The sequence below is a fragment of the Falco rusticolus genome, chromosome 5 (genome assembly GCF_015220075.1).
Source record: "Falco rusticolus isolate bFalRus1 chromosome 5, bFalRus1.pri, whole genome shotgun sequence".
NCBI classification, from domain to species: Eukaryota; Metazoa; Chordata; class Aves; order Falconiformes; family Falconidae; genus Falco; species Falco rusticolus.
The window spans coordinates 83,392,033-83,417,503 of NC_051191.1; the positions used below are offsets into that span (position 1 = coordinate 83,392,033).

The 25,471-nt window shown below is 44.4% G+C and overlaps 1 protein-coding gene across 7 annotated transcripts in view; it reads left to right on the top strand.

The window, feature by feature from the left end:
- Positions 1-880: 880 nt before the first annotated feature.
- The window catches only part of LOC119148362 (alpha-2-macroglobulin-like), a 52,372-nt gene continuing 27,781 nt past the window's right edge, over positions 881-25,471 (top strand). For 4 of the 7 annotated variants that reach the window (XM_037388395.1, XM_037388396.1, XM_037388398.1 and 1 more), the window contains exons 1-20: positions 896-1,149; positions 6,271-6,454; positions 7,306-7,465; positions 8,009-8,061; positions 8,771-8,791; positions 11,638-11,806; positions 13,735-13,819; positions 14,531-14,654; positions 15,385-15,499; positions 15,624-15,733; positions 16,603-16,764; positions 17,041-17,268; positions 18,937-19,000; positions 20,234-20,376; positions 20,728-20,877; positions 21,092-21,262; positions 21,975-22,074; positions 23,493-23,619; positions 23,903-24,131; positions 25,206-25,332. In XM_037388395.1, coding sequence (XP_037244292.1) covers positions 896-1,149; positions 6,271-6,454; positions 7,306-7,465; positions 8,009-8,061; positions 8,771-8,791; positions 11,638-11,806; positions 13,735-13,819; positions 14,531-14,654; positions 15,385-15,499; positions 15,624-15,733; positions 16,603-16,764; positions 17,041-17,268; positions 18,937-19,000; positions 20,234-20,376; positions 20,728-20,877; positions 21,092-21,262; positions 21,975-22,074; positions 23,493-23,619; positions 23,903-24,131; positions 25,206-25,332 — 2,776 coding nt within the window. Of the gene's footprint in view, positions 1,150-6,270; positions 6,455-7,305; positions 7,466-8,008; positions 8,062-8,770; positions 8,792-11,637; positions 11,807-13,734; positions 13,820-14,530; positions 14,655-15,384; positions 15,500-15,623; positions 15,734-16,602; positions 16,765-17,040; positions 17,269-18,936; positions 19,001-20,233; positions 20,377-20,727; positions 20,878-21,091; positions 21,263-21,974; positions 22,075-23,492; positions 23,620-23,902; positions 24,132-25,205; positions 25,333-25,471 lie in introns of all 7 variants that reach the window. The other 3 variants (XM_037388392.1, XM_037388393.1, XM_037388394.1) reach the window with 3 other exon arrangements.

A 25,471-nucleotide genomic window follows, 5' to 3' on the forward strand; every position in this document is an offset into this window, starting at 1 on the left:
TAGGAAGAGCTTTACTGAATCCTTTCACTGCACAGGCACAGGAGGGCATGCTGGCAGCCCTATAGCTCCAGTTTTGTACTTTTCTGTGGGCTAGTGCAAACACCCCGCTTAATTAGGATTCTCAGGGAGTGCATGTAGTTTGGACTGAGTATTTCTGTTCCATGACCTGCTGGAATTTAGTAAACGCTTTTTCTTACTTCAAATTCTGGTTAAGCTGCTACAGCCAGAGGTTTACAGAACACCAAGACAAGTGAGCATCACTATTTCTGAGTGACTTTGTTTACAAACATGACTCACAGCAGCACAGAGCTGAATCTGGCAAAGAGAAGGAGGAGCCACCTGGAACACCTGGAACATCTGCACTCCAGGTGACACTGAATGACAGAAGATGATCACCATGCCAGGGAAGCAAGGATGTCTCCCAATGGCATTGTGCAATATTTGCATACTCATGGTGGAAACGGAACTTATTTCCATGTCTAAACCAGTACCCCACCTTTTGGATTGTATTCCTGACAGATTGTCTAACACATAGTAGCTCTGTTAGCAACTGTGTCAGCAAACTACTGCAGTAGTATGTCAACAGAAATGTTTCTGTCAGGGGGTTTCCTCTTGCTCTTAAAATACCTATAAACCTGGCTTTCGGCTTCAACAGTACCCCACATCAGAGTGCTGTGATTGCACGCTGCCCACAGGGAATGTTACCCTGTGTTGAACATAGTTCATCTCCCCAATACTGTGGATCTCTGGTGGGTTAAAGAAAGCAGGGTATGAATTATTCAAAGATTTCTAATATAAGCACTATCCAATAAATGCCCTTCCCCCACTTGGAAAGTCTCTGGCCAAATACTGTCCCTCTGTTCCAGCTCCTCCTTATGCCTCTCCCTGTTTCCGGATGGGCCCTGGCCCCCAGCCCTTATCTCCTCCAGCCCCTGGGCTGTTTGCAGAGAGCAGTTATAAAGAGGCTGACGGAGCAGAGAGTGGAGGGGAATTACAAGGTGCAGGAAAACTGCAGCACCGGACCAGACTGGGTGTCTGCCGTCACAACCTGCTCTGCACCATGAGGAAGGACAGTCTGCACAGCAAACCAAACATCTTCCTCCTTCTCCTCTTCCTCCTTCCTGGAAACACCTCTCCCACCACAGAACCGTAAGCTACACAGGCAGAGGGGGGAGGGTGGTCTTACTGCTCCTTTTTTCCTTCAGTTTTCTTCTTTCCTGTCAAACAGCTGTGAGTTTCTTCCATTCCTGCCCCATGTCCCACTACTAGCCAAGCCCTGAGCTTCCAGCACAGCTCTGCCAGTGCTCCCCACTCCCACCCTGCAACCCCCTGGGTGTGCAGCCCTGGGACCCCACCCCCCACCCCCCCAGTTCTGCCAGTGCCCACACTCCTGCCCTGCAGCTGCCTGCTAGTCCAGACCTGGATCCTTGCAGCACCTTTGCCTAAGTATATTCCTGCCTAGAAACCTTCAGGTGCCTGGAGTTTTGTGGGCATGATGCCAGAATCCATGTACTTACCTCTCCTGTAGTATCCTTGTTTTAATCACTGAGTTATTTCTCCCCGTTCTCCTGTTGCTTTCAAGCCAGTTTGCTCCCCTTTCTCCTGATTCTTTCAAGCCAGTTTGTTTCCCTTGGCAGCATGAGATGTACTTGTTCCCAAAGAGGATCTATGACCTAGATTCTCTTCCTCTGGCATGGAGCCTGGTGCTGGCACCCTCCCCTGGGGCATCTACCCCAGTGTTCTGCAGACCAGCAGCCTGGCTACAGTGCCCACTCTGCCGAGGGCCCCCAGGAGAGGAACAGCCTGGGATGGCACAGGAGGACTGGAGTCTGGCATCCCCACCCAGCCTCTCCTACCAGAGAGAGGTGCTCTGCAGCCTCTAGTCTGGACGGGAACAGCTTCTCTCTTCAGACCCTGGCTGCTGTCACATGCTGTGCCCCTTGCTGTGCTGGCAGAAGCGCAGTTCTCACCAACGTGGATCCCATAATGATGGCTACAGGGAGAGTTCATGCCCACAAGCACCGCAGTAGTGGTAGCAGCTGTAGCAGAAGGTGCAGCGTTACCGCTGGTGCTTGCTGTGTGGTCAGGGGTGAAGTGGTGACTGGCTCGGACTGAAGGACCTTTGACTCACACTGTTCCATCAACCCCTCATTCACCTGTCCTGTTTGGGTGCTTCTCGGGTAGATCTGCCAGCCAAGTTTGCTTTGAGGTCACGCAGAGCCCTCTGGTCTCCCTACAGTAATTTGATATAATTAAGTAATTAAGATTAAGTAATCTTAATTCACCTCTGCCCAAGATCAGGGAGAAAGGGAATGAATTCCATACTGCTCAGACCTCCTATGAGCAACATGCTGCTCTTTGTCCCTGACCTGAGCACCATCTGGGGAGGGGAGAATGAGGAAGGACTGAGGGGGTGAGGGAGAAAGGGGTGTAGTTGGGACCCACAGGATGGAGATAGGAGGCCGGTGTGTGGGCAGTGGTGTCTCAGCAGTGAATTGCTAGGTAGTAGGAGGGTAGTGGTTTTGTTTTAAGTGCTGTAGGGTAGATGGGGTGCTGTGAACACAGAAGGGAAGCTGCCCTTGAACTGAAGACAAAATGAAGCTTCCAACCAAGACTTGCTTACTGTGCTCTGCACAAGTAGGGAAATCGCTTCTTCGAGCAGCAGCAGTTGCTGCTATTTCTGTTTCAGATGTGACTGGCTGCACAAGGGACGCAACTGAGGTTCAGATTATATATTAGAAAAAAAAAAAAGAACTTATTCACCAAGTTAGAGCAGCACTGGAACAAGTGACCCAGAGAGATGGTGGAAACTCCATCTGTGGAGTCCTTTGCAATAGTCCTGTTCCAGGAGAGAAGTTGGGCTTGAGATATCCAGTGGTCACTTACAATTAAAAATTTTATGAGTCTGTAAAATACTGACAGCAAGATTATTTTTTTCTTGCTCTGGGTCTGTTCTGGAAGAATTCAACAGGAGGTTTTGTTCTCCTGTTCTGGTATGTGGTTGTGCATGCAAGCTGTTTTACAATGCAGTGTACATGCTTGGAATACACTGCATATGGTCAGAAATGCAAGGTCATGATGGCACTTGAATTGACAGGTGTGGATTTGGACCGATGGAGCTGATGAAATTCACTGCCTTCTTTGGTTGGGTGTTTGTTCTAGGAAGTAGCTGAGAGTCAATACAGACATCAGTCCATTTTAAGCTAGAGTATTACCTTCTCTATATACACAAACATCATTTTTGCCTCAGCCACTTTCTCTAGGGTCTCCTGCCACTCCTTGATTCCTGTTTCTGACAGAGTCACTGCCTCTGCTGTCAGAACAGTTCACTGCATGCAGGGAGGCTTCTGAGGTCTCTTGGGCAGCCCAAGTGCTTTTTGTCCTGGAATGGACTTTGTCACCCAAGTTGTTTAAAGCTCCCATAGTACTTTAAATCACCCAACTCTTTTCACCAACACATCCCAAAACAGCTAAAGGGAGTTCTATGAACAACATATTTCACACCCTTGTTTCAAAGGCAGGGAAGCTGGTGTAGGGGGAACTTCTGTGCATTGGCCAAAATTTCAGCAGAACAGTGAACAGGAAGAGGAATGAGGCCAAAATCCCCATGAACTAGGTCACGCTGTCCCTTCAGGAGGCTGGATGTTACAGTCAGATTGCCAGTGCAGCTGACAGGGGGCAGGGGAAGCAAAATCAGGGGAAGCAGGCACAGGGTGAAGCTGTGGTGAGAAGTCTATGGAAGAAGGGGAGCACTGGAGCAAGCAGATAGTCACAAGCTGTAAGTCACTGCCTGGGCGGCTGGAGCTCCCTCCTTTCACTGCTTCTGCAGCAGCACGTACTGACTGGAGTTGCTGGCTGGCTCCTCACCGTGCTTTATCCCGTTGCCTGGTGGTGAGGGAAATGGAATTACTGCCTGGGTCCCACTGCCTCCACAGTAGCTTTAGGAATTCCCAAAAGCTCAGAGCCCAGGCAATAATGTAGCTCTGGATGGTCCCAGCTATCTCTTTCCCCAGGGCTGGCACCACCTGGCAAGGTGCCCATTAGCCTTCCACAGTGGAGAGCCCATGGAAAAGCGGTATGAGCCATCCTGACCACAGGTTTCATCCTATGCATATACCCTTCAGACTGAATTACCACCAGAACCTTCCAGTGCTGCATCTGGATAGCTCGAATGTGCACAGGGAAAAAGGAGTACCAGGCCCGTAAAAGTGGTCTGGCATCAGACCAGAGGACTACATTGGCTCTGTAATCTCTCTGTCGTGGAAGCCAGTCATAGGTAATGAGGGACAGAGTAGAGGAGCAAGGCAAGTACTGTGGAAATTAATTTTCTGTCTGCTGTAGCTTTATGAAGCTTTTATCAGAGGTTCAAGGTCTTATTGTGGCAGGGATTACACCTGTGCTGATATGTTTTCTAGCCATTTCTGGGCAATGAAGTTACACAGGACATTTTTAGTATCCTGCATATCAGGTGTAGCTGATCTTCTTGCCCTCGTGAGCCTCATACCAAATTTTATGAAGGCGGTGCCACAGGGCAGATACCATACGTCGTGGAGAGTTACTAGCAGGTGAGGAGTGTCAGCTTCTTTTAGGAGCCTGCACTTGGCTGGACTCGAAGGTAAGGCTCTAACAACTGTTCAACTTAGTGGCACCTGCTGGCTCCTTTTGTCCCTCACCCGAGGGAGGACAGCCAGCTGTGGTCTGTCACTTGATGCAACCTGGAGCCACAGCCTGGCCATACCAGAATTGTACATTTGGATTGTACAGCACACAGGAGTATTAAGTTCCTCGGTAATTGTGTATGTCAGTGAAAAAAAAGGTTTCTGTTCCCTTCTATTTTTAAGCCAGCTGCTTAATATTTCACCTGGTGGTGCTTACTACTCCTGTTGTCACAAGTGATGAACAAACCATGCTTTCTTTTGTGCACGTAATGTCTTTATAGCTTTCTGTCATACCTTTTTCCACACTGAAAAGTCTTAATCTATGTAGTGTCTCCTCCTATGGAAATCATTCCAGATTCCAGATCATCGCTGCCATCTTTCACTGAATCTTTTCTGCTAAGTCCATTTTATAAATGTATGTCATGTGAGGTGTGGGAGTACCTTGCAGTTATACAATGGCAAAAAGATACATTCTGATGTGTCCCCTGTTCCTTTCTGAACGCTTCCCTACAGTCCATTTGTTACTTATCACTGAACGAGAATTTTTCAAGAGTGATCAACAGTGGTCATGTCTGAGTGGTAATAGCCTGCTTATCAATACAGCATATATACAGCATATATACAGCAGTATATATGCTGTTGGGGTAACTTTTTCCTTCCTCTATGGATTATTTTCCCTTTATGTGAAGTTCATTTGCCATTTTTGCTACACAGTCCCACCACACAGTCCCACCATATGACAAAAGTTTTCCACAAATATGTAAGTCAGTTTTAGGTTTTTTCTTACCCTGCACAATTATCAGAAAATTATACTTCCCAGATCATTTAGAAGTGTACTGAACAACAGGGGTCCCAATACAGGCTCTGGAAATTTTCCCTTGTTCCTACCCTTTGTGTCCTATCTTTTGACCAATTATTCCATGTCAGAATTAATAATTTGATTTATTAATAAAAAAAAATAAAATGATCCCTTTTATTGGACGGCAGCTTAGCTTAAGGATCTTTTGTGAGGGACCTTTGTCAAAAACTCATTGAAGGCCCAAGTACACTTGTGTTGCGATAAAACACTACTCTCTGAAATCCTTTGTGTGCTTATCTTAATAAGGTCCCAATCTGCAAGCACTCACATTTTTGCTCAGCATGAGAAGGATTTGGAAACCTGGATAGGCAAAGCCAGAAGCAGCCAGACAAGTGGGTGTTTTTTTTCAGCCCTAAACCTGCTGAATTTTCAACCTTTTTCAGCTAATTCCTTTGAGTCTCAATAGGAGATTGTGGAATATACAAAAATCAATTAACAGTCTGGAACCTTTCACACCCATCCTTACTCCCTGCTGTGAAACCGAACAAAACATCCTTTGTAAGGGACTCTCTATTAGCATAGAAATTGTTCCTTCCACTGTAAGCACTTTCCTGCTTTTAGGCTAATTAGTTAGGCAGTTTAATATGTATAAACCCAAAATAAAATGGATGCTTATCTGTATATGCACTGCAATCACCGGGACAGTAATGGATTAGGCATGCTGATTTGTTAACTTCCTTTCACTTAATACTGTTTCCTTAAAACTGTTTCACATTTCTGAACCTTCTGATTCTTGTTTTCCTCGCTTCCTAGGCAGTATATGGTGCTACTGCCCTTTCTGATACACACTGATTCTCCTGAGAAAGTCTGTGTTCAGCTGACCCACCTGAACGAGTCCGTGACGCTGAGTGCCACACTCGAGTATCAAGGGGAAAACAGGAGCCTGATTGATGATGTGGTGTCAGAGCAGGATGTGTTCACCTGCATCCCTTTCTCTGTGAGTATGTCATCCTTGGGGGATGATCCCTTGTGTTTATTGATGTGGCACAGTGGATCTAAACAGTCCAGAGATGAGAAATAAGACACGCTGCAACCAGAGACTTCTAAGCTAAGACAAACAAAACATGGATTTGGTGTGGAAAACTGACGGTGGTAGCCTTATGAGGAATAATTTTCCACCATTATCAAATTCTGTGCGCCACATGATATTTCTGTACATGCAGGGTTTAAAGAACTCTCTTGGGATCCTTCATCCTGGAGCACTGACTTACAGAACATACCCCATGTTTCTTTGATCTGTGTAAGCCTTAGAGGAAAAATAGCCAAGTGGAATGAGAATTGTAGGAGCTGAGGAGTGGTTAAAGACAGTGAGGTTCATGAGGTCATTTGTCTCCTGGCACTTATTCATGATTGTTTCCTGCAGAAGGCTGGTTGGCGAGTAATGTACGCACACCCCCTAAACAATGAATCTGGGTTGATTTCCATTTTGATAAATCACAGGATGGAACAAGATCAGATTCAATATTTCTCTAAGGAAAGCATATAAATGAAGGAAGGGATACGGCTTCCAGTACTGGAAGCAGCGAAAGAAGAAGCATGGAGGAAACTCAAGGAAATGGAGAAGATCTATCATTGCAATAATTCCCTGAAGGAAAAAGATGGTTTTCTTGAGACAGAGGAGACAAGCTGTCCAAGCTCATATCAGAAAATCATCTTTTTTTCTTGCTTCCAGCACTGAGTCTCTGGTGTCCCTTTAGGCAACTTCAGACCTAGCTAATACTGAGTCCTTCAAAGGCTTAGTGCAATGGGATGAATCAGTAGAGGAGTTATTCTCTTCACTTTCTTTAGCTTCCGAAGTTCAATAGCAGCACATCAGTGGCATTTCTCACTGTGTCGGTGAAGGGGGCGACACTGCAGTTCAGGAGCCGCAAGTCGGTGCTGGTCAAGGATTCTGAGAGCTTGATCTTCGTCCAGACAGACAAACCCATCTACAAGCCTGGACAGACAGGTAAGGGGAATTGGGTTGGTGCTGACTTTGAGGGCAGAAAATCTTACGGGCTTCATTCCCCAGTGGCTCCATACTTTTATTTAAGTGGGGGAGTTAAAACATCCAGTAAATCTTATTTCTGTCAGCTGAGATCTAGGGCATGTGGTATCTTCATCATTCCTATTCTCCATCCTCCCGGCACCGCATCTCAGCCAGATGTAGGCACAGGCTCAGATTAATTCTACTCAACTAGAGGCACGAATCTGGGATGACTTCAAAGCATAGTCTCCCTTGGCTGCACCTGAACCAACAAAGCAGGACAGACACTCCCAAGGGACAATTCTGTTCAGCCAAGACCTGATTATCCTTCTAAATTTATCTGTCTCTCACCATCTGCAAGAGAAAGAGCCTGAAGTAATTGCTTCCATAACTTAGAGAGCTCAATTCAAAGCCTGTTGGTCCATGGAATGAATATGACTTATAAATTATTGAAACACTGACATTTCCTGTTAATGGCTACAAATTTAACAGTGGAATTTCCTTCTTTTCCATTACACTCTTCAGTTCTGTTTCGGATCGTCTCTCTGGACAAAGACTTCTACCCGCTGAATGAGAAGGTAGAGCCATAATTCCTTGTTGTTAACCAGGAGGCCTAATTCCCAGTTAACACCATTATTGTCAGCACCCAGAACCACTGAAGACAACTTTTGAAGCTTATGATCTTTTCCTACTCACAACTTCCTTGACCCATTCCATATGCTGTCCTGGGACACACTCCACCTGTCTCTGTTGACTGAGAAACATCTCCCCTTTTTCAAAGGGATATAGGTGTTTAAAACCAGATTTGCAAAGTAATGGATGTGGCCAAGCATGTAGGCAGGGATCTCATTACTGAAAAATTGGGTGGGACAAGTTTCCATTGAAAGTGACAGATGGGCAGTTGTTTCTGGCAGTGGGTGCAACCACATGCTTGGACGCAGAGAGGGCAGCATGACAAGGACTTGGTTTTAAGGAACTGCTCGGATGTGTAAGTCCACCTTCTAGCTTATTTGTTCATCAGTTCCTCATGCAGACAAATGCTTTGAAAACTCTTATCATCGCACTTTCATACCTCAGTAAGACAAGAAGTTGGGGGTCTAAAATATTATAGAAGAGATTCTTGTAACCATCAAGAACTAAGGAAACAGAGGAAGTACAGAAAAGGAAAAACCCAAAGGACTTCTTAGAAGGTTGTTCTTCTGCCCTTCAGTCCAAATTTGGAAATTACTTCCATTCATATGTGACTAATATTTCTAACGGTGATTTTCCTTTTTTCTTTTCCTACAGTTTCCATTTGTCTATGTTCAGGTGAGTGGATAACTGCATGTCTATTCTTTCAGCTGAATGTGCAGGCACAGAGCTAGTAGTCTCCAGCAGTGGTGTTTTCAGGCTGAGGTACAAGGGAAAAAACATGGGTGCATGACTTTTTTCCTTTGTGTAAAGGAAGGCTGAGTAGCTGGGCATCAAAGTAAGTTCTGACAATGGTTCTTTTATTGAGGAATGTGCTGCAGAAACAAAAATAGTTAATCAGTGCAAACCATGCTGTGAACAGATATGCTTACCTAGAGGTCGTATCAGAAGGGTTTATTCCTCTTCCCAAGCAGAACTAAGATTTTCTGTCTGCTAAGTGTGAAACCAGAGAACTGCATTAAACAAACTAGCAAAACTAAAGAACGAAAATTCTGTAAGCAGATGTCCCCTATCTTTTCTCATGGTTTGTTTTTTTTTTAAACGGTTGAACTTCAGTGACAGACAAAAGTTAACAGGATGGATGCTTCTGTCAGTAATTCAAGTACAATGAAAACGTTTCAGCAGAGAAAACAGAATTTTACAATTAATACCTGGGACATCTTTTAGTGGAAAATTTATGGGAAGAACCCAGCAATGGACCTTGAAGCCATGACAGCAGCCCAAACAATGCACAAATCTGATGTTGGTTTGTGTGATTATGGGTCCTGTGTAGTCAGTCCTACCATTGCTCCTTGCTGCTTGGGGTTGCTGCACCATCTCTCTCTAGAGCTGGGGATGTTGTCACAACAGGGGAGGCAGAAGGTAAGCCAGAAACAGTCTATGCTCCTCTTCTTTTCTACCCTCCTGTCAGAGTGCTGTCACTCTCTTTTGCCCTCAGCAAACTTCCAGAACAGAGCTGCAGAGCTGGCAGGCCACTGACAGTCTGGGATTATTTGGAGAAAGAAGAGTAAGAGAGCGTGTGGTGTGGGATAGCAGATGGAAGAGAGCATCTCAGAACTACCTTCTGCTGAGGTTCTCCCATGGGGTTGTAGAACAGGTCCCTTTCCTTTCAATGAGACGATACTTGATTGAGTGCAGGAGTTTCATCAGAGGAGCAAAAAATAAATCTTATCCACTGCCTCCAGAAATGCCATATGCCTTTGCCTAATAAGCTAAATAATTTCATGACATTTGTGTGTGTGTATGTGTGTGTCAGTACCATGAAAGGCTTCAATTTTAACCCACTGGGAAGGCCATCCTGTGTTTTCAGCTCCAGCCTGTGAGGCATGGTGTTGGTTCATGCTCTTTAAGCCCGCTCTTGTAGGCCTTGTCCTTCATCCCCACCATCACCTCTCCCTTCCTCACTGCTCCTTCTCAGTCCAGCACTGCCCTCAATTGGCTTTCACAGATGTCTACGAGCAGTCTTGTAGAGTGAGAAGCTCATCTGGCAGCAGATTCACTGTTTTCCTTAGGGTATATTTTTCAGCCAGATCACAACTGCCAGTGCAGTTTACCACCTGCTTGCACGAAATTTGGACTGGCCCAAAGGAAAGGGTGGCAGGAGTGAAGAAAGGTGACAGCTTAAAATCAACAGTGCTAAGGAAATAAATGTTCATCCATCCATACCCTTAATGTCACTAATCGATCATACTCAGGCACAAAGGAAGAAGTTAGTATGAGCCTATTATTTCTGAACTATTGTCCTGGCCTATTGTTTCTGTCATTTAAAAAAATACCTTTCTGAGGAAAAACAAACTCACTTTCAGGCCTTCCCTATAAATATATCACAGAAAGGACAAGTTCACAAGCCCAGATGTAAACATTTTCTTCAGTTCCTCTTCCAAAGAAGCCAGGTGATGTCCCTCACAACAGGCGATCAGCTTTTCAGCAGGGCAAACCATGATGAAGAGGATTTGGTGAGAGCTGTGGGATGTTTTACTGACTGTGCCCTCCTTCCCTGTGTATTTCTTGGAAAGAAGGCCCCCTCTTCTGCCCCGTGACTGGTGGCCTCCAACTGGGGGATGTCATTCACATCCCCTTTTCCCTGAGCCCTGAGCTAAAATCTCAGTGAAGTAAATGCACACAGCTGCATACCTTGAGTTGCATACCTATCTAGAGTAAATAGGCTTTTGGTGACAGCCAAGGTACAATGCAAAGAGCAGGCAGAAAATAGAAGACTGTGAACATTAACCATCCTGCTGAGGAGCCTGGAAAGGGTGCTGCAAACTACGCAGCACCACTGTGCTTGTTCAGTGACTTCTACAAGAAATTTGGGCCTAAGCTGATGAATTTAGAGCACAGCCTATTGACACTCAATTTATAATGAGCAATACTCATCTGTACTAGTGATGAGAATTCATCTTCAACACTGGGAGCAGGGAGAGGTCTCACCTCCATGCACATGTGGGATATACTTTGTTCCTGTCCCCACTCCCCCTCCCCACCACATGCTTTGGACTCTTACAGATGCGTTTTTCTCAGTCCCATAGACAGATCAGCTGTCTGGTTCCTCAGCACATTGCACACTGGTACTCAGACAGTCTCTATTCCGGGCATGGAAAAAAAAAACTCTTAGTGGGCTGTATAGGAAGTGAAGGAGACTGAAACTTCCCTTCTTTCTCCATGTGCTCCTGCTATCTATCCTTGTCTTGTTATCTTACCAGTCTGTCTTTCCCAGCTTCCTGGCCCATCCTTTGTAAGCATGCAGGTAGAGCTGAGGGGGAGACAACACAGGACCTGCAGGGTTAAAAAGCTCTCTTGCATGCTAATCTTGAAGAATTACAGGTGAGTGCTCACAGGTCCTCACAGATAACTGAATAATTACAGCTAGGCATTTCTCAGCCAGGATGGGCTGGGAACTTCACTGCTCCATCCCTGGGAGCCTTCTGTACTGTCTTGTGACCTTGAGTTATCTTCAACTGCAGGATCCCCAGAGGAACCGTGTGTACCAGTGGCAAGGGGTGGAACTAGAGACTGGCCTTAAACAGCTCTCTTTCCCCCTCACCTCAGACCCCATCCAAGGCTCCTACAAAATAGTCGTGCAGAAAAGCTTCTCATCCCATGTGGAGCACTCCTTCAGTGTGGAGGAATACGGTAAGGAGAGGAGGTATGGGCTGCCAGGGGGGCTGACAGCAATGCCTTTCACTTTGACCTCTCAGTTTGGGATTTCCTGGGAACTGCATGGAGAAGGGAGGGACTGTATACATAGGCAATGGGGTTCAGAGGGGCTGATCCAGAAGGTGCTGAGTATCAGAGGTGGTTGCTCATTTTAGGGCATCTCTGCAACCTGCCTGAGTTTGTGTTTGCTCATAGTGGTCTTGGGAGTACAGGGTCTGACAGGCTTTGTGGCATGGCATGTGGCACCACCCAGCTGGCACTGGTTTAGCCACTTTTCAGTCCAGCAGCTTGTTGCAAGTAACACTAGATATGGAGTAAGAGATGACAATATTTTGGTGACCCTGTTTTGCTTCTCTCATCATCTGCATCGGTTCTGTTTCTCCGTTTGTCCTCTCTCTTTTTCCTCTTCCTTGTTTCTGCAAAAGCTTAGAAAACGTGTTTGGTAGAATAGTTCTAGAATTTGAAGACCACTCCACAGATGTTACAAGCACATGCAAACAGACTGGTAGTAGAGACTGAGTAAAGAGAAATGTGTTGCCCAATGGGGCATTCTAACCCCCAGTTATGTAATAAAACCTCTCAGGTGTTTGTAGACATGTACACTGGCTAGGCTGTGTGCATTTGAGGAGGCTGCTTGGCTCGTGGTCCACGCTCCCAGGCTCCCTCCAGCTGTACATGGAGCCCAAATGACCCAGCGCATTGCTCAGAATGTGCTGTTACTGGAACACACAGAGTGTGACCCAAAGATTGTCACTGAACTCCATGGGCCCTGGCTTATTTGGTTCAAAGTCAGGCGTGGTGGCTAGTATGAACATGGTAAATAATTTGAACACAAACCAGGTTATAGGCGTTGACCTGCTGTGACAGATGGGCTGTCCCTCCACCCACAAAGATCATTCTGAACACCCCCAAAATCAAAGGTGTATACCCATTTCTTAGCCTCACTCTAAAATTGTTTTTCTTCTATTTGTTCTTTAGTTTTATTCCCTTTAATCTCACCTGTTGCTAATTCTTATACAGCTTTTTGAGGAAATGTGCCCTGGAGTTGAAACATTGAGCTTTGCCTCCATCCTAAAGGCAAATTCATTCTAAACTGCATAACCTGAGGTTGCTTTCCAGTTCCTGGGTCTGGGTGTGCACCCTCCCTGGTCTTTATTTCCTTGTGCTGTGAAAAAAACCTCAGGTGCACCGCCTGGAAGCAGGCCATTACATGCTTCAGTCCAGCCCCAGGCTTGGGTAGTTGGGGGCTTAGGGTTGCCTGATGCAATATGGGAAGAGTGATGTAGCTTCATACTCAGGAGAAAAATATGCCTTTTACTTGCCACCTATATTGGGCTTTATTGCTACCTAATTCACTTGAAAATGTAGACCTGAAAATCTATGGCTAGATTCGCTAGAACTGTCTGGGCACGTAGGACCGTTTCACATGCTGCCTTTTAGTGAGCCTAACAGCACCTTGGGATCTCCAGAACAGTAAGAAACAGCCAAGAGAGTCAGTGATTTAAGCTGTTTCTATGTGGTAAATTACAAAGGTGGTGAATGTGCTGCTCCAAGTCTCAGTCGCAAATGATGCGTTGTGAAACATGAACACAACACACAGGACCAGCGTGTCCTTCTGAATGAGCATATGCAAGGAATGTAAACAGGTGTCTGGTGCCAATGGAATCACATGAGCATGTGCTGCCCATGAGGGAAGGTAAAGGTTACAATCCTCCTTAATTCTCTTTAAACCCAATTAGTGGTGAAGGCTGAGAAAAATTAGGGAAGGGGTAGCAGAGCTGTACTGAAGACGACAGAGAGGTGATGGTTCATATTAAGATGATCCTGGCTCTGTGTTTGGGTTGCTGCATAGCACACAGCTCTCCTTCACTCTTCTCATATCAAACTTTCTCTCTTCTATCTAGTGCTGCCCAAGTACGAGGTCCTGGTGAAGCTGCCCAAGATGATCACTATTAAGGACAAGGAGCTTTCAGTGTCCGTCTGTGGTCTGTGAGTAAATCTCCCTCACTTATCCTTCACTACTCCTTTCTGCTGAGGACTGAAAGAAGAGCTGGGAAGGCGTTTCTTAGTGTTCCCAGACATCTAATACAGGCTTGTTCCACCCTATCAATCCTGAGCCTGCTACTTGGCCTGAAAATTCAAAGTGAAGGTTCTTCTCTACGTTCCTTAAAAAATGATGCCAAACTAGTCTGCAGCTCTCCTCCCAGTTTGTTGTACATTTTCTCTTCCTATCTTTATGTTTCTTCAGCTGGAGCTTCTCTGCCAATCCTGAACCCTCAAATGCTCAGATATGTCAAATCAGACATCATTTAAACAGGTGGTGCAAACCCAGTGCTCTCATTTTTAACTCATAAATTGCTCCTCCTGAGCCTCTGGTTGCCTTTCTACTTTTTCACTAAACCCTCAGTAGTTCATGATACAAGGATACTCCTGGCTGAAATAATTTTCTACAGACAATCTTTTTCTGCATTCCTGCGGAGATCTCCCACCTCGAACAGATAATAATGGATGATGGAAGAGTCTCACCCGGGAAATCATGGAAATGTAATCACTAGAACCATTAAAATATCAGATTAGTCAGTGATAAAGAAGAAATATTAGGAAATCATTCACAGAGGTCTATAAGGAGATATATCTAAGTGTGACTCGGACTGATTTTTCTCATCATCTGAAATACTGTTTAACGCTTTGTGACTGTAGGTACACCTATGGGAAGCCTGTTCCTGGTTTGGTGAATGTGCAAGTGTGCCGGAAATTTTCCCATTCTGCTTCAAATTGTTATGGAAAAGAAGCAGAAGCTGTGTGTGAAGAATTCACTAGGCAGGTGAGCCCCAAAATTAAAATACAGGGATATTTTTTCTGGGTAATGGGCAATGTTGTCTAAGGGAGGCTAAATCTGCAACTGTTGGGAGATAGCAAGACATCAGAGAGGGCAATCTGTCCAAGGAAAAGCAGATGTTCTCAGAGGAAGGTATTTTTAAGAAGTGGGTCATTAAACTGGAAACAGAACTAATGAAGAAACCCCACAGCTGAAATCCTGACCCCGCTGAAACTAGTGACAAATTTCCAGTTAGCAGCTGTGAGGTCCCTGCTATTGGTACCCAAACTGAGAAAAGAATCTGTGAAAGGATTTTGTAACTGTGGGAGGGACTGGCAGGGAGCAAGGAGCAAAGAAGATGAGGAGAAAACAAGATGGCAGTATTGCTTATGGGTCAAACACAAGAGAAAGGAGAAAGGGCAACAAGGAAAAGAGTGAAGACAACAGAAGAAACAGGAAGAAAAACAGAACTAGGGTAGGAGGGAGTTAACGAGGAAACCAGTGTGTGCCTTGAAGAACTGGATGCCAAGTACCTCAAAGAACACAGAAAATGTGTGGATGAAACACTAGAAAACAGGCTGTAAACAAGGTCTGGTCTTGGAGACAACCCTAGAACATAAGGCTTGGTTTTCATGAACAGAAGTTAAGCATGTTGGGTTTGGGGTATCTATTCCTGTCCCACAAGGCACCACATTTGTTCACAGAATTCCAATTTTCTCTCCCACCCCCTGCTTAGGCAGATGCTCGTGGGTGTGTTTCTGCTGTAGTAAGGACCAAGATATTTCAGCTCCAGCGCAGGGGATATGAGATGAACATTGAGGTACAAGGCAAGATCACAGAAGATGGCACAGGTATGTATCACCTGGAGATAGCAAAGTGATGGCAGGCCACAACAGAAGGGCAAAGTTGAAGAGGGTGAAGTAACAGTCTAGAAATTCTGCTATTCATTAACAATCCCTCTTTACTTTCTCTCAGGAATAGAGATGACTGGAACAGGCCTCTGTGAAATCACATCCATCATGAGCAAAATCAGCTTTGACTTGCTGGACTCTCAGTACAGACCAGGAATCCCACTCTTTGGGAGGGTAAGGAACTTCTGAGACCCTGGACAATTAATGGCATAGCAAACTCACAGGTGCACGATCCCATCAGAGGCAATAGCTGTGTGTGCAGATGACATGGTCCACCTTCCTCTGCCTGTGCACAGACAGATGAATTACTAATAGTTGAGGCACTCTGACAGACCCTGAACCTCCTGGAAGTCAGCCTAGTATAGACTAGAAGGCCCATTGTCCTGACACATAAGAATACCATCACTGAGCAGCAAGCGTAGGCTATTCCGCAAGGGAATGTCATCCACGTGCAAAGGGTAACCACAACACAGGTGGGCGTAGTGACACCAACAAGGGCACAGTCCCACAGTACTCAACCAGACTGAGCAGAGCAGGGGAGGTGACAATAACAGATACCACCAACAGTTCAGTGACCACCAGACAGTGTGAAGTGATGAGTCAGGGCTGAGCTCAACCAAGGAAGTCCAGTTAACCCGATGGAAGAGCAGGAGAAAGAGCTGGGTGGAGTGGACCTCCAATGCAGCTTTAGTCAAGGACTGGAGCAAGGCACAAACCTGAACTTAAAGTTCCTGAACCAAGAGGCAGATGATATGTGGTGGAGGTCCAAAATGAGGCTGGCCAGGGTAAATAAGTTCTACTGAGGAACTTAGGGCCCTGACAGATGATTTCCCTGTGCCGATCAGATTGTTTTGCTGAGTATTTTCTCAGTTGCTGCCTTAGACATCTCAGGACTCACCTCACAATTTCTACATTCATGTCTTTTTCTTCTCCATAAAGAAACATACTTCCTGGCAGGGAGGAAAAGAGGGAAGAGGCTTTAGCAGTTGGAAATTGTTTTCTGTTTCTAGTCTAAAACCTGAGGTTTGTTTTTGCTCTGTTAGGTGAAGCTGGTAGATGGCACTGATGTTCCAATTGCCAATGAAACCATCATGATTTCTGTGGATGGAGACAGTTACAAAGGGAATTACACCACAGATGAACAGGGACAATCCTGGTTTTCCATAGACACTACCACCTTCACACAAGCCTCCCTGGAAATCCGAGTAAGTGGCAGAGACAGGGCAGGGGAACTGGGGTAAGCCTCTGTCTTTCTGATCAGCAGGGGAAATATCTATCCATGGGTTATCAGTCTTTCTGCCAACTGGAAGATAAACCAATTTCTTGGCAGGTCACCTCTCTTCTCTGTGTCTTCTGTGTGTGTTCTCTACCTTCTCCTAAGAATGTGAAATATAGAATACACTCAGAGTTTTTCTGTGGACTTTCATGTGACTTGTTACCTGGTTTTGGTCAGGTATGAACTTTTTATTCTTCTTTATCAGGCTGATCATAAACCTGAACTGAACTGTTATGACAGCGACTGGATCACACCTTCATATGAGCATGCCATGCGTAGAATAAATCGATTTTACTCCCCTAGTAAAAGCTTCCTCAAAATTGAGCCAAAGCCTGAGACATTAAGTTGTGGCTCACCCACGGAGATCCAGGTGCACTATATCTTCACACCAGAGGCCGTAGGAGAGCAGAAGAAAATTGTCATTTACTATTTGGTAAGAATTATTTGTGGTTACTTTGATCTACAGCCACAGAGAGCACTGTGGCACATACAGCTGCATGCCATGATGAGCAAGCACGGCAATGCCATATGGTCAGTCCTTAGTAGTAATGTTAGAGAGAGTTTGAAACAGAAATTGTGGCCTGCAGCAGTGGGATTTAAGCACATTTCAGTAATGTTTCTCATGTTCTCTTCTGTGTACAGAGATGGGTAGTGTGTACATGTTTTATTAAGTACAGAAGAGAGACAGAATGTTGATGGAGAGAGCATTGTCTTAGATGCAGCCATCCAAGACTCTCATCATACTCCACTCTGAGTTTCCCCCATTCCAAATTCTGGTTTGTATATGGTCACAGCTCAGAAGCCAGCACTCAACAACAAAAAGATTAAAGATAAGGAGGAAAGCTGCTGTCTCCTACTCAGTTTTGTCCTTTGTTAGTCATCTGACCACTGAAACTAAAGCAACACCCCTAACCACAGTACCAGAAAAGCCCAATAAGCTTAGAGTTTAGGTTGTATATCAGGCAATGATGGGAAGTTTGGGATACCACACTAATTGGAACAGACTATAACATGCTGGTATTGAGAACCATGAATCGAATCATTTTGGGGGACAGAGAAGAGAGACTAATTCAGCTGTGACTGAACAACGATCTACCAGTTTCACTTGGCAGCACGGGAAGAATCAGATGAATATTCAAACAGAAATTCTTTCCCCCTAAATTTGTTTTTCTGGTTATCCTTTGATGATACTAGCAGAAGAGACAAGAGTAGCCTTAGAGGGCTAGAAGAAATCAGTGGAACAGACACTCCTGTTCTGATGGATTCTACAGAACCTCATGGGGACAGACTGAGATTACAAAAAAAAAGAGAATAGAAACCTGTGGTAGAGATGTCCATGTGCTTATTTTTAAGACTTCTAACAATGAACTGGAGCACAAGATTTCTGTTTATCCTGGTAGCCTGAGAAAGCTGATCTTAAATATATACATAAAGCAACCAAACAGTGAGGGAGCTTACATTTTTATAGCTGTGGATCCCAGACCTTGAAATTAAAATGGTGCTATGGAACAGATATCCTACATGGAATGTAACTGTATAAAAGGCATTTTTGACTGTGAAAAAGGAAAATTTTGTAGAAATGAGGAAAATAGAGGCAGCATTCAGGCTGTTGCTTACTGCCTCGCTTCAGGTACCTTATTCAAACTTTTATTATTTACAACCTGTGCTCTTCTATTCCAACCCTGTGAGTTACAAAACTAATCCTGATTAAATTTTTCTCCAGGCTGTTTCGCAACGCAACTGAGAGTGGAGCTGAGGAGAACTGTTGATCCTTAGTCTGTTCCAAATTGTTAGAAATGTGCATATAACCCCCAAATTTTTGTGTGCTCAGAGGAAAAGTGCATTTGAACCTGATCTATACATGGAGTATGTACAAAAGGGAAGCCAGGTCTGACCAATGAGGAAACATTGGATCTCCTAGGAGTAAATGTTTCTGTCTCTAAAGACCCAGTAAATTCCAATCTGGCACTTGCTTCTTGGTTTTGCTTACCATTGGCAGTGCTACTCATACTCACACTATACAGTTAACCCAGTGAATGTTCATTCTCCTTCCCTTCAACACAACTTGCAACAATTACAGGAAGGTTTCTCTGTCACACAGGTGATGGCCAAGGGAGACATCATGTTAGCAAACACCCACAATCTGACTGTGAATCCTGGAGAAGGTGAGAGGACTATGAATTTTTAGCATTTCTGATGACAATTTGGAGGCAGGGGGGACCATAGAGAAATTATTTCTATTCAAACATTTAATGTTTGAACGAAATGCATTTTACAAATTACATCTTTTTAAATGAAGTGGCATGGGTTAGTTTTGTTTCCTCTGAGTTCTGTCAGGTGCTATTTTTTTGGTGAAAAAAAATTAGGAAATCCAACAAAAATTATGCATAATGTTTTGGTCATTTCCTCCTCAAACCAACACTTTCTGCTGACCACTCTACCGTATTCAGACTGTGGATGCATACTCACTAGTGTTGTGAGACTCACATGTACAGTGAGCAGGAAGAAAAGCATGTCTCCTTTTCTTTCTCTCTCTCACTTGCTTTCATTTTTATAAAATATATTTATATTTATAAAATATAAGGGTATTGTTTCTCCCTTGCAAACATGCAAACACACACATACCTATATTCTAACCAATACATTTAATTTTATTCATCTAAGTGTCCAAGGGTTACACATTCCTGAGACTTATTACACATAACTGACACTGGCTGTGATGCACCTTTAGAAGTCTTTCAACAATGAGACCAGGGAGGCTTTTTGGAAGTCTATGAGAAGGTACATGGGAGTAGAAGATCTTGGGTGCTGCATGTTCATAGGGAGTTCTGCATTCTCAGTAGTAGCAGTGACTAAAATAACACCCTGGATAATATCAAGAGGTGTTCTACAGCTTTGTCCAGGTTGTGACATCAAGCTCAGGCCCACTGTGGTTGGAGCAATGTTTGGTGTTCCAGCTAAATGCTTCCTTAGCAGAAACGTTGCAGTTATTCTTTGAGCCACTCTGCAACCCACACTGCTGCCACCCTCTACAACAGTCCCTTATTTCTGCATTTTTTCCCTCACCTTTTTTTTTTTGTGTGCAGTGCACAAGGTCATGGAGCTTGAGGTAAAAAGAAGTTGGTAACATCAATAAATTATGCCAGATGTTAACTGGGGAGAATCTAGAGGCTACGTTGAAGCCCACCAAACTCACCTCACTTGGCTATTACACGATCATGGTTTGAATGCAGGTGTCTTCAGCAACAACCATAGACTTCAGCCATGTATCTGTCTGTATTCCTGCCCCTGTAACTAAAAAATATTCAACATGAGTGAATTTGACTTTTTTGTCTGGGGAAGGTAAATGCATATCCTGGAACTTCTTGTATGTTGCTCAGCTTTTTTTTCTCTGTTAGCTTACGGAACATTCCAGTTGACCTTCCCTGTTGAGGCAGCAATTGCTCCCCTGGCACGGATGCTTGTGTATACCATTTCACCCAGTGGGGAAGTCATTGCCAGTTCAGCAGATTTCCAGACTGAAAGCTGCCTCCCCAATAAAGTGAGTCACAGTTGATGAAATCCATGTTTGTCTTGTGGCCAGCAGTTCAGTTATGTATTCCAGAATGGAGGCAGAATTCACAACAGGTTCATGAAATGGTCTGACCAGATGCTGACTGAGGGTTAGTGATGGAAACTCCAGAACAAGTTACAAAGCCACAGCTGTAAAAAGTGGAACAAGACAGAATGAAATTCACTGGTGATTATTAATTACATTGGCCAAGGCTGAATATGTATTAGGAGAACTGCAAGGCAATAGCAGAGCTCGGTTCACAAGGCTAGGTGTTTCAGTATAATAGCATGTAACATCATCAGGAAAAGTGAGTGCTTTAATTTCCTTTTGGAATTGCAGGTCAAATTGAGTTTTGTACCCAAGGAAGGTCTTCCTGCCTCTAACACACGCCTGCAACTCCATGCCTCACCAAGGTCCCTGTGTGCCCTTCGTGCTGTGGATAAGAGTGTTCTCCTTATGAAGCCTGAAGATGAGCTCTCTCCCAGTTCTGTAAGTCTTGGCTGTTTCTGGTAATGAGCAAGTACAAGAAGCAACCAAGTACCTATTAACACCACTATAGACATGGAGCCGTATATTTTTATAGTTGCATTCACTACACCTGTTTTTTAGAAGCTGGCTTATATCAATGGACTGCTAGGTAGTGCCTGTGTCCCTGTAAGTGCTGACCTGCCACCTCTTTCCCTGGTTAATCGCATTTCCCCAGGTGTACGATCTTCTCCCACTGAAGGAAATCCGAGGTTATAGCTTCAAGGACCACTACTTGGAGGAAGACAACGTAAACCCTTGTGTGTCGCTTGACAATCTATTATTAAATGGATTTGTCTACATACCTATTTCTCCTGACGGTGAAGGTGATGCCTATGACATTCTGAAAGTAAGCACCAGCCTCTCATTTTTCTTTGTTATTCCTTTTTGGAATTCAGTCTCCTCTTTCGTCACCTGTTCTGAAGGGCTTTTTAATGAACTTTGCTGTAAGCTTGCTAACTTTTGTGCACAAAATAACCAGGCCCAGGCTCTGCATCTATGTAACCCATCATTGGTACCTAAGCGCTCCTCTGAACCATTAAAACTTTGAAAGCTCTCCTCATTGCTAATAGAGATAGCTGCAAATGAGGTCGGGTAAGGAAACAGTCCTGAGAAATGACCTAGTGACCTGTGGTGCCACAATATTAGAAATTCTTCCTCAGTCAGGCATGTTCTATCTGGTGTAGACAGGTCTTTAATAAAGTGCCAGTACTTTGGTAACCCACCTATGCCCATCTAAAGAGTCCTGCACAAGACCTTTTGGGTACCCTCAATCCAATGCTTTTCACACATGCTATTGCCACCCAGGCAGCTGTCCCCAGGGTAGATATGTGGCCTCAGCTTTCCATCCATCTGATCATGCCAGGACTTAGCCTTAGGATGTGTAACATGATAAAGCCTCAACATCTGGGTTGAACGAGTCTCTCTGGCATTTATATACAAGCCTTTGTTATTCTGATGGATACCAGACTTAAGTGCATCTATTCCTGACATAGTAAAAATAGTTCATTTTCAAAAATGTGTTTGCATATCTTTTGTTCTTCTTTCTCTTTGTTTACTAGGAATTGGGCTTAAAAGTCTTCACTAGCAGCAAGATCCATAAGCCTGAAATCTGCCAGCATTACCCAGGACACATGATGGAAAGGAGTTACAGTGGTTCTAGTACCTTCTTCATTTTACCTCCCACACAGCTACCTAAAATTTACCAATCTGCTTCATTCCTGCCCTCTACTTCTTTTAACATTAATTACACCAGGCAGATCATACTCTGTTCAGATATGCTGCCCTAATTCAGGATCACTCCCTTCTGGACTTAGTCCTGAAATATGAAACTGATCCACCTCTGCCCGCTCATCCCCAGCTGGACAGATGTGCCTGGCTGGAACTGTGAGCTCAGTGACTCCGGTGCCAGCCCCTACTGCAGCCATCCTGTAGGCACTGTAACAGTCCGCCAGCACAAAGTACTGGTTTTTTTCCATCAGATCTGAGTCCAGCTATGGAAACCTAAAAAAGGAGTCTCTACTTCTAGGTAGTCACATTGTAGCAATAACTAGAGGAACAACTAGGGAAAAAGTGGGCCAAGACAAATGAGAAGGTGGTACAATTCTGTGGGTAGAAGTTTTACCACTGAGGGCTGAGAAATTTGGTTCTGTTCCCAGCTTTCCCACTCACATAACTGTGAGAGGCTGGATAGGTCATTTCACTTCTCTGCAATTTCAGTGACTGTGAAGATAAAATAATTATATTTTTTTAAAAATTCTGAATAGTTCTGAGATTAGAAAGGCTAGATAGCACACCCTCACCTGTATCACTTCCAGACACTGACTTTCTGGTGCAGTATCCCAACTCCTATTAAAAAATTGATTTGTGAACTGGCGATAGGTTTTGATCTGGTGATAGCTTCTAGCCTTCTATTCATAACAGATAAGATCTTTGGTTTGAAATCCATGGTTTGTCTTCAGAGCATGTCCTGAGACAGCTGGCTGCTTTGAGAAGATGTAAAGTCTTCTAAGGCTGATGGAAAGCCTTTCGTAAGGCACAACACCATGCAACCCTCTGAGAAAGTATCTCCCTGTTTTGGAACAGTTTATTTGCCAATGGCCAGAGATGTAATGATCCATATTCATCTCAAAAAATTCTTAGATAGGGGAGGGGAGGGCCAAGTGTGGCTACTGTTTCAGGTCATGTATAAACACAATCAATTCCTCAACCAAATTTAATAAACTATGTGCAACTGTAACATCTGAAGGCAGTAAATTCCACATTTGACTCTATTGCAACAGAAATGTACCCTCAATATGGCTCTTTTGGCACTGCTGCATTTGCTGGCAGTGGGGGAAGAATGCCCAACCCCGTCCGATCTCTGTAAGAAGAGCAGCAACATTAGGAAAAATGAAATGTTGAGATGACAACAGAGAAAAACATTTGTTTCCAGTGACCAAGGTTTCAATGCTGTTCTTTCAAGTTCAAAACTTTTTTAGCTAAGAATAACCACTACCTGGAAGGAAAGTATCCTCCTGATTTAGGATGGAGTCTGAAATATCTTTTTCTTTCTTCCTGTCCTTGAACAAATTTTCTAGTCACTGCATGGAATCTGCTTGAAGATGTGGACTATGAAATAACGGACCACATTGTTGCTGGCAATCCTGTGGAGACGGTCCGGAAGTACTTCCCTGAGACATGGATCTGGGACATAGTTTCAGTGAAGTAAGTGTTTATATGAATATAGAGTGTGGCCCCTGGGGCAAAACCTTGGAAGATATTTAAGCCTCAATGGAAGTATCGGTATTTCAGTGGCAGGTATTTCAGGTAGACAGAAGGATTTTTCAAGTTCACTAAGTATAGGATGCTTTGGGGGAACATGCAAAAGCCAGTGCCTATATCCCAGCTGGTCAGGAATTTGCTGTCAGCAGGTGTTGTTCAGCAGGCTGAGAAAAACATAGGTGATGACCAGAATATAACTGAAATCTTTTTCTTCGTCCCTCACTAGCTCTGAGGGAAATGCTGATCTAGATGTGACCATCCCTGACACCATCACCGAGTGGAAAGCCAATGCATTCTGCACTTCGGCAGAGACAGGCTTTGGCTTGTCCCCAACAGTGTCCCTCAGAGCCTTCCAGCCCTTCTTTGTAGAGCTCACCATGCCCTACTCTGTAGTGCGTGGTGAGTCCTTCACACTGAAAGCCACCGTATTCAACTACCTGTCCGCCTGCATCAGGGTAAGAGACATTCACAATTTTGCTTAGTCTGACAGCTTAGGGAAGACTGCAATGGGCCACTTATAAATGGTTTCCCAAGCCATATAACTGATCTCTGACTATAATTCCATATAGGTGTATATATGTAGAAATTATTGTGTATTTAATGAAGAGGGAATATGGTTTTCTGACCAAGTTTTGAAAACTGCATTTGATTCAGAACCTAAAGCTCTGCTGCTGAGGCCCCCAGCCTTGTCATCACAGATTTATGTCATTGTCCTATAGAAATATAAAACTTGGGTTATCCACAGGCCACAGCATCATTGCATACTCACATGGAAACTCCAGGTTCAGCAGGGTGGATAGTTGCATTCAGCCTTTAGTCTCATCTCATCTAAATATCTCACAAAGTACCATGCCAGATTCGCTGGAATACCCAGACTTCCTGTGATTTGTTGCATCTCCCCCTAAGACACTGAGCAGAGCTCTACAGCTTCACTATTCTTATCTGCATTGCTTTACCAACAAAAAAAAAAGACAAGAGAGAATCACCTTTGCTCAGTTTTTTATAAATACAGATTTTTATTCTAAAAGGAATGAAGCTGGAACAAGGCACTGATCCAGCCATTCCAACGCACTCTCATTTATTTCCCTGTCTTTCCTGTTTTATTTGCTATTTTCAGGTTCTTTATTCCACTCTCCCTTGTTCCCTCATTAGCTTTCTCACTACTAGTGTTTTACCCCTTCACCTGACTAATCATGAGGGAGGTCTTCAATTCATGGCAAAGTTTGTAGTCACTGCTTTGTCTTTACTCACACAACTGGTCCATGCTGTTTTCCCAGAATCTATTTCCTTTCCAAAGATACACATACTGTTCTCTACACCTATCTCCCCAATCTCTTACAATTGAACACACCTCAGTCTTTTCCCATTTTATTGCCCAGTTTTTGCTCTTTTTGCTCTGCAATATCCATAAGGTCCTCAGTCCCACAGTCCCACCAGCTCCACTACCCAATCCCATGTACTGCACTGTATCCAGTAACCCCAGCTTCTCTGCAGTTCCCACCTTCACGACACCTCTGTACAACCGGCAGGTCACCGTGTCTCTGGCTGAATCTACTCATTTCCTGGCCACACCAGTAGAGAAGCAGGAAGAATCCTACTGTGTCTGCATGAATGGAAGGAAAACCGTGGCTTGGGCAGTAACACCAAGATCTCTAGGTAAGAGGCCAGACAAGGGAATACTGGGATCAGGTATCCGCAGATGATATTAGATCTTTGGTGTGAGGAGCTAGGTGACTCCAAACCTGTCTGGAAGGATCTTGTCTATGCCAGAAGTGAGAAGTCCAGCCCTGAGGTT